Source organism: Haliotis rufescens, unplaced genomic scaffold, assembly GCF_023055435.1.
Source record: "Haliotis rufescens isolate VD_foot unplaced genomic scaffold, xgHalRufe1.0.p SCAF_23, whole genome shotgun sequence".
NCBI classification, from domain to species: domain Eukaryota; kingdom Metazoa; phylum Mollusca; class Gastropoda; order Lepetellida; family Haliotidae; genus Haliotis; species Haliotis rufescens.
In genome coordinates this window covers 4,303,506-4,318,335 of record NW_025963924.1, presented here as the reverse complement: position 1 = coordinate 4,318,335, position 14,830 = coordinate 4,303,506, and the positions used below count along the sequence as shown (strand labels likewise).

The 14,830-nt window shown below is 41.6% G+C and overlaps 1 protein-coding gene across 1 annotated transcript in view; it reads left to right on the top strand.

The window, feature by feature from the left end:
* The window catches only part of LOC124116085, a 57,111-nt gene that overhangs the window by 28,428 nt on the left and 13,853 nt on the right, over positions 1-14,830 (top strand). The window contains exons 7-17 of the mRNA XM_046477299.2: positions 805-916; positions 1,603-1,796; positions 2,386-2,575; positions 3,297-3,374; positions 3,770-3,930; positions 5,055-5,226; positions 5,772-6,017; positions 6,677-6,813; positions 7,839-7,917; positions 8,407-8,562; positions 9,465-9,572. Coding sequence (XP_046333255.2) covers positions 805-916; positions 1,603-1,796; positions 2,386-2,575; positions 3,297-3,374; positions 3,770-3,930; positions 5,055-5,226; positions 5,772-6,017; positions 6,677-6,813; positions 7,839-7,917; positions 8,407-8,562; positions 9,465-9,572 — 1,633 coding nt within the window. The remainder of the gene's footprint in view (positions 1-804; positions 917-1,602; positions 1,797-2,385; positions 2,576-3,296; positions 3,375-3,769; positions 3,931-5,054; positions 5,227-5,771; positions 6,018-6,676; positions 6,814-7,838; positions 7,918-8,406; positions 8,563-9,464; positions 9,573-14,830) is intronic.

The following is a 14,830-nucleotide window of genomic DNA, read 5'->3' as shown; positions in this document are numbered from 1 at the left end:
CTTGAATTCGGAACATTTGTTATTTCATGACAAAAACGCATTTATAAATGTAAGTAGGCCTCAGGGAAGCATGATTGTGATTTGATTCGTTGATCAAGCAGAAATGAATATGGCCAATAGAAACCTAGCTTCTGTTCCGTGTCAGTGTGAGTTCGAAATGGTATGCTATGCTTTCCTTCCTTTGTATCCTTCCTTTACGTATATTTATATCATTGCCTGGGACGTTTCACTGATACATCAATGTGATACGCTACGCAACTATTGTCATATCAGTGCCTGTCAATACAAAGCTATGTTAGATACTGGTAGTTATTACAATGTTATTACATGTTTCTGTAAAAATAAAACAAAAAAACAACAATGTATTTTTTTCATTAAATATTTATCATCAATTTGTGTCTTCTGAATCATGATACGTATCCTCACTATGGTAATACGTACCGCATTTTGACCTCACTATGGTGATGAAAATTGCATTGTGAACTTACTGTAGTGGTGCATATCATATCGTGATCTCACTATGGTGATATATATGCTGCATTGTGAACTTAATATGGTGATACATATCAAATTGTCACCTCACTATGGCGCTATGTGTCGTATCATCACTCACTTTAGTGCTGTCTGTCGTATCATCACTCACTTTAGTGCTATGTGTCAAATCATCACTGACCATGGCGCTATGTGTCATATCGTCATTAACTATGGCGCTATGTGTTGTATCGTCACCTCAGTATGACATTATATCTCGTATTGAGTGTATGGTCCGAGTCTGTATACTCTACTGTGGTGTGTGTGTTGCAGCCTTCACCTGAAGGAAGAGGCCCATGACTTCCTAGAGGAGTACACTCTGAAGGAGATTGTCAGGAAGTACAGCCAGTTCATCACCTTCAACATCCACCTCTGGACCAGCAAGGTGGGTACATTTCTGTAGCATCAGAACCCCCTTGATGAATTATGATAATGTCCAGTGTTAGTGGAATCTCCTGTGCAAGTCCTTTGGAAAGATGTGCTTTTAGTTCCATGAGAGGATTACTTTGTACCTCCCATTATTGAAATCTAGCACCAATTCTATCATGTCAACCAATATACATTAGGGGGTCCATACAAAATTGCTAAATTTGGAAGGTTTTTCTATGTTTCACAAGGTGGGCAAGGTTAGCCCAATCCTCTAAGGTGCCACAGTTATGTCCCTTGGGCATGCCAGTAACCTATGATTGTCGGTTCAAATCCTGGTTTGCCCGATTGTTTCTAGATTTGTCAGCACCATACCCATGCTTGTGGATTTCACAAAAGTGGTAAGTGTCTGAGACTTGCATCACTTCGTGCTTTTCCCCCACATCAAGTTGGCCCGCCGTGATATAACTGGAATACAGTTCAAAGCGGCATTAAACCCAACTCATTCACTTACTATGTTGGACTAGTGAATAAAATCAGTTGACTCCTACAGCTGAGCATATAAGTAAGCAACAAAAGTAATTGATGAACGGGTTCATGGCAACAGATTAGATGCTACATTAAGACTATAATTCATAATTATTATGACATACTGACGATAGTCTGTCTGAAGGGTAACTTGTACAAGAGTGCATGTGGTTTCAGACTGAGGAGGTTGATGAGCCTGTGGACGAGGAGGAGAAGAAGGAAGACGCTGATTCAGAGAAGAAAGAAGACGAGGATGAGGACGGCAAGGTGGAGGAGGAGAAGGAAGAGGACAAGCCAAAGACCAAGAAAGTCAGCAAGACCACCTGGGACTGGGAGCTCATGAACAGCGTCAAGCCCATCTGGACCAGGAAGTGAGTGTTCACATGGTCAAGTGATGGCCTATAGCATGTACAGCTCTGTTAGTCTTTAGGGATCTAGCACTGTTCTCTCTTCCTGACAGGGTTGTTGGGTAGCCTGGTGGTTAAAGTGTTCTTTCAAAAATCTGAGGCCTGGGTCCGCTCCCCCACACGGGTACAATGGTGGAACCTGTTTATGGTGTCCCCACTCTAATGTCTCTGTTTCACAAAGTGGTCAGATAGCTATGGTTAATGTTCTTTTACAGACTTTTGACAGTGCTATGCTTGCTTTGTGAAAAAGGGCCCACAATGCTCAAATGCATTCCAGGTTTATCCCCCTGGCATATAATATATAAATAATAAAGTCATCATCTGGTCTGTCTCTCCTGTCCCACCGTACTTCATTTCTGGAGCATAACTTGAAAACCATGGAAAATGTTTCATCCAAACTTGGTACATGTATTCACCAGGGGCTGAAGTGGTGCCTTTTGCTATTGAGGGGGCCTAATTTGTTATCTTGACATTTGAGTGTAGATACTTGTAAAGATGAACCATCTATTGAGAGAAGTTATGTTCATGAAGATGGTTTCTGTCTGTTCCGCAGAACTGGGGACATCGAAGACAAGGAATACAACGAGTTCTACAAGTCCATCAGCAAAGACACCGAAGAACCCATGGCCAGGACCCACTTCACCGCCGAGGGAGAGGTCACCTTCAAGTCCATCCTCTACGTGCCCAAGGCCTCCCCCAACGACATGTTCCAGAACTACGGCAAGAGGCTGGAAGCCATCAAGGTGGGCACCTGCAAATGAAGCTTTGCATGTTACTGTTAGACTACCATCTAGTCTCTGAAATGAACATATCGTACAGAAAAAAACAGTTGTTCAGTTATCTTAATAAAAATAATATATAAAGGAGCCCAGTGACTCTTCTGATACTGCAGTGATCTAGACTTGCCAAACATTATAGACTTGCATGGGCTGTATTTGATATATATTTGTATCAGGGTCTGTTAGACAGACTAATGTTACTGAAGGAAGCAGGACAACTTCCATTGTCTAGTGAAGGTCGGTGGTTTGATTCCCTGACCACGTCATACCCAAAGACTTTGGCACTTGTTGTTTCCCTGTCTGCCGCTAGGCGTTAAAGGGGATAAAACAAGGACTGGTCGTCTTGGAATCTGTATCCTGTGTCTGTGTGGGGTATCCATGTTAAACTGTGGCATGGCATCTCAGTAGGCCAGCATTAAAGCATCCGGGATAAGTCCAGACTAGTACCTCTCACCTCACATCACTATAGACTAAAAGTTATCTCAACGGTAAATTGAAAATATTTTTTTAGTTGCACTAGAGATGGAGCAAATACTTGATATTGGTAAAATGTGAATCAAGTTTATGCAGGTGAATCTTAGTTTACACAATTGCACTGGTACACAAGGCACCATGACAGACTAGGGTACCAACAGGCTGGCTTCCTTATGCTTGTATTTTGATCCTGGCTGAATCTTGGTTTCAGATGTACGTGAGACGGGTGTTCATCACAGATGACTTCGAGGACATGATGCCCAAGTACCTTTCTTTCGTCCGTGGAGTGGTGAGTGGAGTTAACACTTCATCAAACCTAAATCTGTTGTCAAATAATCAAGTCATGCATTTATGAGTGATCTGTTTATGTAACAGAATAAAGCCGTGACATAAGTCACAACAAAGTTACCCGGATTTGGGAAATTTTAGATTTCAATTTGGGTATTTTGCTGACATTTGCTGCAATGTTGAGGCTGAATATTGGCCTCTGAGCAAGTCTACATAAAACCCTGATGCATTTGGAAATGTTGAGTTTGATAATCAAGTCCAAAATGGTGTTAGTTGGTAACTTTCAGGTACAAATAAAAGCTTACCTTACTATGTAGGGCACTGAGACGTGCACAAACTTCCTGAACTAGACATGCACTAGACGTGGATGTTACCATGGTTACCATGTGTTTCCAGGTCGACTCGGATGACCTGCCCCTGAACGTGTCCCGAGAGACTCTGCAGCAACACAAGCTCCTGAAGGTCATCAAGAAGAAGCTGGTGAGGAAGACCCTGGACATGCTCAAGAAGATGACCAAGGACGACTACGAGGCCTTCTGGAAGGAGTACAGTACCAAGTGAGTCACGTGTTGTAGATACGGGGTTCCATCTTCCCCAGGCAAAGGAGTTAACTTGCCCAACTAGGCTGGAATTTCAGAGATATTTTATTGGACTAACAAGTCTGTGCATAGTCTAATCAATATCATGTAACAAAATTGCTGTCTGGTTCATGAACAACATGGCGACAGCCGTGCAGGTTTCGGTCCACTGGACAGATGGCAGTCCAGAGCAAGCAGGGACAGTATTTGATCACTCAAGATTCTGTGATTGGATAGGGGAACGTATTCAGTTCATTGTCAATACTTTATCGGTTTGTGTACACTGCCTTCCTCCATCAGCCAACAATAGCTACCAGCGTTTGTGGTGTAATTGTGATGTATATCTTCATTAAAGTCAAGCAATGAAATGAGGCTGTGTATAACTCATGGAAGGTGCCTGAGCTTAGTGTGAAGTCGACCTTTGCCTGATCATGCTGATATTGAAGCAGCGTGTAGAGTAGATGGCCATAAGACTGGCACTTTATGCTCACTGGTCAGAGCTGGGTAGTTTTCTCACTTCACCCAGGCTGGGGCTTGATTCATTGGTTGAAACTAGCTACTACACAACAAAAGGCCTGTGTGGTCATGGGTGGTGAGAGTATGGAGCGTGTTGAAATGCATGAAGTATTGACGATGTTTGTCTCAGAGTGAAAGGACAGATATCAGTGGAATATCTGTGATAGACTTGTAAAATTATTTAAATTTGTTTTATAGTTGACAAGCAAATATTTTGTCATTGGTCGTGTTGGAACACCTGTAATAATATTTTTCCACCCTGATGCATGGAGGTGCTTTTGTTTAGCGCTTCATCTTCAAAGTGAACGCACACAACACAACATTATTTATTTGTAACTTTGTAAACCAAATCCTGACAAAAATTGTGTGATGTGGAAAATGTGTGATGTGGAAAATGTATGTTGTGGAAAACGTGTGTTGTGGAAAATGTGTGTTGTGGAAAATGTGTTGTGGAAAACATGTGTTGTGAAAAATGTGTGTTGTGGAAAATGTGTGTTGAGGAAAGCTGATCCAAATATGCCATGATCTGTCAGTGTCCACAATGGTATAACTTGATGCATCCATAATGCTCCACCTTGCCTTGCCAGCATCAAGCTCGGGGTGATCGAAGACACCTCCAACCGTACCCGCCTTGCCAAGCTGCTGAGGTTCGCCACCTCCAACTCGGACACTGAAATGACGTCGCTAGCATCGTACATAGAACGGATGAAGGAGAAGCAGGACGCCATCTACTTCATCGCTGGAACCAGCAAGGATGAGGTCAGTCCTTATTGAGACCACCTTGTGGGGTCAGAACCCTATGCTGGTTGTAAGAGGCTACCAAATGGATCAGGTGGTCAGGCTCGGTAACTTTATTGAGTGCGTGTCAACGTATCCTGACAGCAAGGATTGTTGTTCACAATATCAATCACTGGCTTGTCTGGTCCAGACTTGATTTACAGGATGCTGTCATATAGCTGGAATATGTTGAGTGTGGTGTTAAACAATAAGCAAATAAATAATTTTGAAGTTGGATAAAAATGTTAATTTTCTCGTCTGATGAATATTTTTGGTGATAGCTCTTTTTTAAAAAAACGTTGTAAACTTGCCAAAAGAATTCTACCTATTGCTCACATACCCAATGCTAGTTTGGTAATTGATGTGGAGTAGATGGTGACTGTGTCTCTTGGGAAACTTTGAGATGTGACTTGGCATATTTGAGTGTTGGTCGATGTAAGCTGTGGTCATATAAACAATATGAGATGGTATATAATGTGGGGTAAAAAAAAATATAAAATTTTAAAAACAATTTGAAATCTGTTCAGGTAACAAAATCCCCCTTCGTGGAGCGTCTGCTGAAGCGTGGTTTCGAGGTTCTGTACCTGACGGAGCCTGTAGATGAGTACTGCATCCAGTCCTTGCCTGAATTCGAGGGCAAGAAGTTCCAGAACGTGGCTAAAGACGGCCTGAAGCTGGACGACTCGGAGAAGTCAAAGGAGAGGAAGGAAGCCCTGGAGAAGGAGTACGAGCCCCTGCTCACCTGGATGAAGGACGACGCCCTCAAGGATAAGGTGAGCTATCTTATACACTAGGGGAGGAATGCCTGTCATTGTCTTTGTAAATGTTTCTTTTTGAAAATGGATAAAGAAGGAAACATCAATTGATACATGTCCAGGCATATTGTGTGTCATATCAGGTTTGTGTCAGTGAAGCCTTGGTACCGTGGTGAATTATGACACTCCTACAAATTTTATTCTGCTTTGTTGGATCTGTTCTCATGTACACACTACATTTTACTGGGGGAGGGGGGGGTCACGGGTGGCCCACAGGTGGTCCTGTTGCTGTGCAGAGTTTGTATCCTTGTTTGACCCAATTTTGTTGCTTAGTTGTCAGCACCATATCCGTGGTCGTGGGTTTCACCTAAGGGGTAAACGTCTGAGACCTGCATCACTTTGTGCTTTCCTCCCATATTTAGCTGACACACCGTGATATAACTGGAATGTTAAAAGTGGTGTTAAACCTCACTCACACACTTTATCTGATTTCACCCCAGAAACCAAGGTTAAGACCATGCTTTTCACCTCATTCATATACATATTACTAAAAATTATGGATTCTAAATGAATAGATTTGTAATTTGTTTTTACTCGACCGAAGTTGCTCAAGCTGAAAGTATCTTTTGTCCATACTGATCTGTGTTCAAATATTTCATGTCTGACTGACCTTTCAGATTGAGAAGGCCACAGTGTCTGAGCGTCTGACCACGTCGCCCTGTGCGCTGATCGCCAGTCAGTTCGGCTGGTCCGGCAACATGGAGAGGATCATGAGAGCCCAAGCCTATGCCAAGGCCAAGGACCCCACTCAGGAGTGAGTACAGCAAAAGACTAGTAGTGTAGAGCCCAGTTGGAATTGGTCTTCACCAACCCATGCTTGTAATAGGAGGCGATTAACGGGATCAGGTGGTCAGGCTCGCTGACTTTGTTGATGCATGTCATCGTATCCCAAATGCGTGGATCGATGCTCATGATGTCATTCCTGACTCGATTATTTACAGATCACCATCATATTGCTGGAATATTGCTGAGTGTGGCATTAAACAGACAGTGCTTGTAAAGGACAAGAAAATTTGGGATTCAGTAGTTAATGACAATGACCCTGTGAACTTTCTCTGCGAGTTCTAATCAAAGATTCAGCCTAATTATGATCCTTGGTCAGCCCTACACCAATGCTCAGGTGTTCACCGAATTGGTAAAGTCTAATCCTTGGTTAGAACCACATCATGCTCAGGTGTTCACAGAAGTGGTAAAGTCTGATCCTTGGTTAGAACCACATCATGCTCAGGTGTTCACAGAAGTGGTAAAGTCTGATCCTAGGTTAGAACCACATCATGCTCAGGTGTTCACAGGGGCGGTCGGGTAGCCTAGTGGTTAAAGCGTTCGCTCGTCACGCCGAAGACCTGGGTTCGAATCCCGACATGGGTACAATGTGTGAAGCCCATTTCTGGTGTCCCCCGCCGTGATATTGCTGGAATACTGCTAAAAGCGGCGTAAAACCAAACTCACTCACTCACTCAGGTGTTCACCGAGGTGGTAAAGTCTGATCCTTGGTCAGCACCACACCATGGTCAGGTGTTCACCGAAGTGGTGAAGTCTGATCCTTGGTCAGCACCACACCATGGTCAGGTGTTCACCGAAGTGGTGAAGTCTGATCCTTGGTCAGCACCACACCATGGTCAGGTGTTCACCAAAGTGGTGAAGTCTGATCCTTGGTGTGCACCACACCATGGTCAGGTGTTCACCGAAGTGGTGAAGTCTGAGGCATGCCTCACTGTTGTGTGATGTAGCTGCTATACTGTACTGAGATGAAGTGTAACATGCTTCTTGTTGCTTCAGTTTCTATGCCAAGCAGAAGAAGACTCTGGAAATCAACCCCCGTCATCCACTGATCAAGGAGCTCCAGCGCCGAGTAGATGTAAGTCCTCCTTACAGTGACTAGCTTTCTAGCAGATCTAGCAGTTTGAAGAAGTGGGGTGCACACTAGGGTGATTTTGAAGAAGTGGGTGGCACACTAGGGTGGTTTTGAAGAAGTGGGGTGCACACTAGGGTGGTTCTGAAGAAGTGGGGTGCACACTAGGGTGGTTTTGAAGAAGTGGGGTGCACACTAGGGTGGTTCTGAAGAAGTGGGGTGCACACTAGGGTGGTTTGGAAGAAGTGGGGTGCACACTAGGGTGGTTTTGAAGAAGTGGGGTGCACACTAGGGTGGTTCTGAAGAAGTGGGGTGCACACGAGGGTTGTTTTGAAGAAGTGGGGTGCACACAATGGTGTTTTTTTATTCCAAAATAACCTGGGGTGGGGTGGGGGGCGCAGAGGAATAATCTGTCCATGTTTTTGTGAAAGAAATAAGTTATTCACAGGACTTGTGGTTTGTTTAGATTTCAACTGGATATTTTTGTTTCCACAGAACAACAAGGATGATCAGACTGCGAAGGACCTGGCTGTGGTGATGTTCGAGACGGCAACCATCCGATCTGGTTATGTTGTAGTAGATTCCGCTGGGTTTGCCGAGCGTGTGGAGCGTATGCTGCGACTCAGCCTGGACGTCCCTCTCGATGCTGCGGTGAGTTGATGATGCTGGTGGGCTCGAATAGCATTTCAGTTCAGGAGATAAACATGTGTTTTCAGATTTGCAGTGTTACTGAATTTTCAATTTTAGGAAATTTCATTTGTAACCAACCTCATTAGTTAAAGAATTGACCCATGAAGATCCGGGAGAATAGGTCTTCAGTAACCCATGCTTGCCGTAAGAGGCGACTAATGGGATCGGGGTGTCAGGCTCACTGACTTGGTTGATGCATGTCATTGTATCCAGATTGCTTGGAACGGTGCTCCTGATGTCAATCACTGGATTGTCTGGTCCAGAATCAATTATTTACAGACCGCCGTCATATAGCTTGAATATTTCTGAGTGCAGCGATAAACGACAAACAAATAAACCAAAAAGTTAAAGATTGAGTGTGTTTTGGATTTCTTTAGCTTCAGTTTCTCAGTGATACTCTCCAATCAGAAACACCATCATGTTATGGACATGTAGACCATTCACAGTCAGACATGGCCACTGGTCTGTTAGTCTGAGACAAGTCAAAATCTAGTCTAGTCAAGTCTACCCCAGCCATGGAACTCTTTCTTTCTGTTCTCACACATTCACAAAGCCTGCCCTCATGTCACTGAAATATTGCTGAGTTTTATGCTCACTCGTAAGACATGACAAATGTGATGCTTGATCAAATTAATCCACAATGGAACTAATCCAATTAGTCACGATATGGCTGAAATATTGTCAATGTGACGTTAAATATTAACTCACTCACTCAAACGATTTCTGTATTTCATCACAATTTCTTACAAAACTAAATATGTGCCTTTTTATTTTCTGAAGTATGATGACCATTTTTTGTTAGTTTCGTTCATGACCATTCTTCCATGATGTCCTGTCACCATAACATTGTTGATCTCCTCCAGATTGAGGAAGAGCCTGAGGAAGAACCTGAAGCTGCTGAAGAGGAGGAGGAAGTAAACGCTGACGCTGATGAAGCTGAGGACAAAACGGAAGGAAAAACAGAAGAAAAGGTAGGTTCCGCCTGGCATGATAACCTGTTATCTCACGTCAGTCTAGGTTACCATGGAAACACAGCATTTTAACTCATTGGTATTACTCCTCTGAAACTGTTTGAATTGAGCAAACAATGCACAAGTAATATTTTCAAACTTATTTTGAAATTGAACTTTTTACAATTTTTGGTTGTTTAAACCCCCAGAAAATACTATAGTATTGATTTTCTTAGATTGCAATATATTGCATTGTCGGGATAAAAGTATGACACAACTTATTACCTAAAATGATCATTTATTAAAATTACGATCAAAGGCTTTGTCATACATTTTTGGAATTCTAAAAAAAAAAAAAAAGGTTATTTATAGGGTATTTGTTTTCTCTGAAGCCTTTTGAATCTTTCTTCTGAAAGTACCTCAAACTGTTTGCATGTATGGTAACTAACCTATTTTTGTGCTGTGAGTATTTTTCCCAGCGTCCTTGCTTCTGCCTGTGTGTCCACCCAACAGCACTGCCATGACAATAGTTCCATATCCTAGTTTGGTCATGGCGACATTATCAACAAGACCGTGTTCTTGGCAGTTCGTGTGTGTTGTCGGTTCCTTGTCCAAATACAAATTTGACATTGAAGTTTACCAGCACTTCTAGATGTGACGAAACGTTTGGTTTGTTTTTCTAGTTGCATTTGAATTTTGATAATTTGCATGTTCGCATGGTAAATGTTAAAACTAACTTTAAAAGAAATTTCGTCCAAAAATTACTAAAAACGAATTTGATGTACTCGTAACATCATAGTTTTTATACAATTTACACCGACAACTCATCGATGCGTTGACACATACGGCACGGAAACAAGGACCGGGACGAGATAGAATGGAAACCGATTTCTAACTACCGTATTTTTTGTCCTACAGACTGATGATTCACACGATGAGCTTTGATCAGCGGAATTCATAGACATTTTACAAAATCATTTTTCATCCATCATCATTTTCTCATCCGTGTCAACATGGCCGCAGTGGACAGACGGCCTTTATCTTGGGTCTAGCAGTGTGAAAAAAATTGAATTCCATTTGGAGAACTCCTTTCCCTGGTCTTACTAACCTCATCTGTAAACGCTTGGGATGCTGTTCACAATGGATACAAGATTAGGTGTTTCATATTTGTGTATGACTGACAACAAATCCTGTATATGACGTGTGTTTGTGAGGTGAAAAAGAACATATTTAAGATTTCTGCCATACTCATTCATTGTAGTTGTTATGTTGTCGGTCGGGAATTATGGCAGACTGGTTGTTATGCCGTGTACAAAAAGCTCATTTAAGACTACACATCTTAATGTATTTTTGTTGTAAGATAAATAAAATTTTCTTTATAAATGTATGTTGATTTGTTTCTGTAATTGTTCAGCAAACATGAAGGTTGTTGAAAAATTGGTTTTGATTTCTAGTAGGTCGGGTAGCCTAGTGGTTAAAGTGTTCGCTCATGTTGCTTGGCATTAAGGGGCTACAACAAGGACTGGCCATTATACAGTAGACGTGTGTCATTGGGGTATCCATGTTAAACTGTGGCAAGGTATCTCAGTGGGCTAGCACTATAAAACCAGCACATCGCTGTTTAAGTGCAATATTATTAAACGGGACATTAGATCCTGTTAGATCCTCACCTCCAGTTTGTGTTCACCAATGTGAGACTGCTCCCTATACTGTGGATCAGACACCTGTGGTGAGCAGTGAGTCTATTAGTATTAGTACTTGCCTTGAAGTAGTTGTATTTAGCAACCAAACCAGACTCTCTTTCACTTGTGAACCTCAGATGACTTGAGGACAGTGGGGTTCACTTGTTACACAGAAGACTTGGGTATACTGTATTCACTGTAATAAGTGCTCTAGGCGCTTAGATGATTGACAAAGGGAGGCACTTATTAAAACCAAACACAAGTTCAATGTTTTCAGATTGATTGGTAGATCAAGAACAGAATTAGTTCAAACATCTATGACACTAAATCATTTTTGATAAGTTACCAAGCTGTTCTACCCTGCTGTGTGTTTACTGTGAACAGATCTGTTATATGCATATGAAGATATGTAATGTTATGTCAATTTTCGGTTTAGTATTGGTCGCTTATAAAGATTATTTACAAAATGGTCTAGAATTGGTCACCTTATTGGCCCAGGGTGCTTAATACAGTAATTCCTCACATGGGTACTGGGGTGGTGGGGTAGTGTAGTGGTTAAAGCGTTCGCTTTCACACCGAAGGCCCGGGTTCGATTTACCACTTGGGAACAATGTGTGAAACTCATTTTCCTGTGTCCACCGCCTTGATATTGCTGGAATATTGCTGGAATATTGCTGGAATATTGTTGGAATATCGCTGACAGTGGCGTAAAACCATACTCACTCACTCGCATGGTACTATGTTTTGTGAAGCCCATTCCTGGTGTCTTCCGGCATTATATTGTTGGAATATTACATCTTTAAAAAAACAAAAACAACATATATATGAAATCAATTAACCTGAATTACTGATTCTTTTTTATCAGGGCATGTCATGTGAAAGACAAGTACTTTATATAGTTTAACCTAACAAGACTTCAGCTGCATGAGGATTGGATAAATACAATGACATAAGGTCAAGCTATCTTTATACCTGGGTCACACCCCATGTGGATTCCGGGTTAGAATAGGTCCCTAGCAACCTAAGCTGGCCATACCATGTGGATTCCCGCTTAGAATAAGTCCCTAGCAACCTATGCTGGCCATACCATGTGGTTCGGGTTAGAATAGGTCCCCAGCAACCTATGCTGGCCATACCATGGGGATTCCGGGTTCCAATAGGTCCCCAGCAACCAATGCTGGCTATACCATGTGGATTCCGGGTTCCAATAGGTCCCCAGCAACCAATGCTGGCCATACCATGGGGATTCCGGGTTCCAATAGGTCCCCAGCAACCTATGCTGGCTATCAGTGTGCGAGCTCAGGCTATGTTACCGCTTATAGATGAAAACCAAGCCTCGCTTTCACACAGGTTATAAATAGATTCAATGCTAAAGGCCCCATAGTGACGTCACAGCCCCTGTCACAGGAAGTGAAAAATCCTGGGCTCTACACCTACCTCATATAAACCTTTTATTACAAATCCTATATGTAAATGTAATGTTTTCATATATTTCCCATTTCCACATATGTCAATTTACCAAAATAATACCTAAATATAACCCATCCATGCACTGTAGAGGCTGTGAGAACATGTTTATTGAAGTCACGTGACCTCAAAATATTCTCTCACAGGGTAGAAGTCATTCACAAAAATATGGGTTCCATCTATCTTAAAGGGAGGAGGGGCCAATTCCTATGTTTCCTGCAATCACTGATCACTAAGCTTACTATATCCAACTTAAAACAGGAGGAGCTACAAATGTAAACATGTTTTAATTGGATAAAAGACAGTCCCCAGTTTCCCCCTCGAAGTGACCAAGAAGTCCCACACAGAGCGGCCAGAAACATAAATACATCTGGCATCTTACTGATAGCATCACATTCTAGTGACAGATATGTTACTTTAGGGCAGTTTAACACCGTTTGTTTAAATTTGAGTTGACTGATATGTCATTGAGGGACTAATTTGTGTGTCAGGGGTCTAAACTGATGGTTTACAGGTTGTGGTGTTTGACATTTGGTTCTTTCTGTCTTAAGCTGTCTGGACATAGTTTGTCAGTGTTATCACACTGAACAGACATTTGCACTTAAATAAATCAGAACTTAAATCTCAAATATGTATTGGTTTGTTAGTTTTAATTAGGGAAAGTAACCCTTCACACCACCGGAAGTTGTCAAGATTTTAGTCACGTGACCTCTATCAGTAAAATGATTGGCTCAAACCTATCGTCTGCTGTAGCAGTATACTTCTTTTACTGTTGTGGTGGACGATTACTTTTGGATTATACCTTGGCTATTGCATTTTTATGCTCGGTCATGGCTAAATTGTGTGTTTCAACTGTTATTTTCTTGGAACTCACTTGGAATACCAGTCTCTTACTAACTATTTATCATGATGCGACTTCCAAGTGACACCACTGGAGATTTGTCAAGAAAGGTATGAACATTTTGGAATTCTGGCACCTCTATAACTAATGAATTTTCAAGTGGAAAATATCAAGAGTACATTTATACCAATAAGGCTTGTGTATGCATTAATATTATATAGAAGTTTAAACGCTAGTAGAATTTTGCATCTTGTGAATATATGTGCATTTATGCCATCCAACAAGTCAGAAAAAATAGAATCAAAAGAAAAAATAATGGCATTCCTCCTGAGAAAAATGTAAGACATCGTAACATAATGGTAGCCAATGTCGTCCTTGTCAGGTATGCATACAGTTGGGACAATTTAAAAAAAGATGATCCTCATCATGAAATGAATAAACCTTATTATCCAGGTGAAAAGCATTAATATCCAGTGAATATATTTTGTAACATGGAAAGCTAATAAAAGTACAAAAAAGTTGTTTCAGTAGAAACCTCTGTTTAAAAACTCCAGTTGACAGAGACTATAGAGTGAATATGTCATCTGCTAGCAAATTGTATTTACTGTTTGTAGGTCGCACTTGAGAACGAGGCTTGGTTTTTACGGGAAAAGATATCAATTACAAAATTGAGGCTAAGCTCGCACACTGTATACCATGTGGATTCCGGGTTAGAATAGGTCCCCAGCAACCTATGCTTGTCGTATGAGGCTTGATGACTTGTTGAATGTGTGTCATGCCGTGATGGGTGTTGATGTTGTTCATGATATCAATCATTGGTTGACCTGGCACCAATTTCAGTTTTACAGGCCACCATCTTATAGCTGGAATATTGCTGAGTGCAAATTAAAACCACAAACAAACACACTTGGATCACAGATGTACTTGGTTTCTGAGCTGGGACAATACATCTTTTGCACCCAGCTCAAACCCAAAAGCAGCACATTGTTTTTTGATTCAATGAAAGTCATGTGACACAGCGTGGCTTGACCTCAGCTCAATGGAACAGCTTTGGGTGCATGTGGTACCTAACACAGAATGCAGAAAACCACAAATACCCCTTGTGGACCTGCTACAACAATATATACAAGAAAATACTGACTGAAATATAACATTTCAGTCTTAGTAGGATGCGTTTATGATTATTTACAGATGGGTCTAGAAGTTGGTCCGTAGGCGCTTATTGGAGCAGGGTGATTAATATGGCAGATACGGTATATCTGTTGAAAGTACATCACCAGACTTAAGAT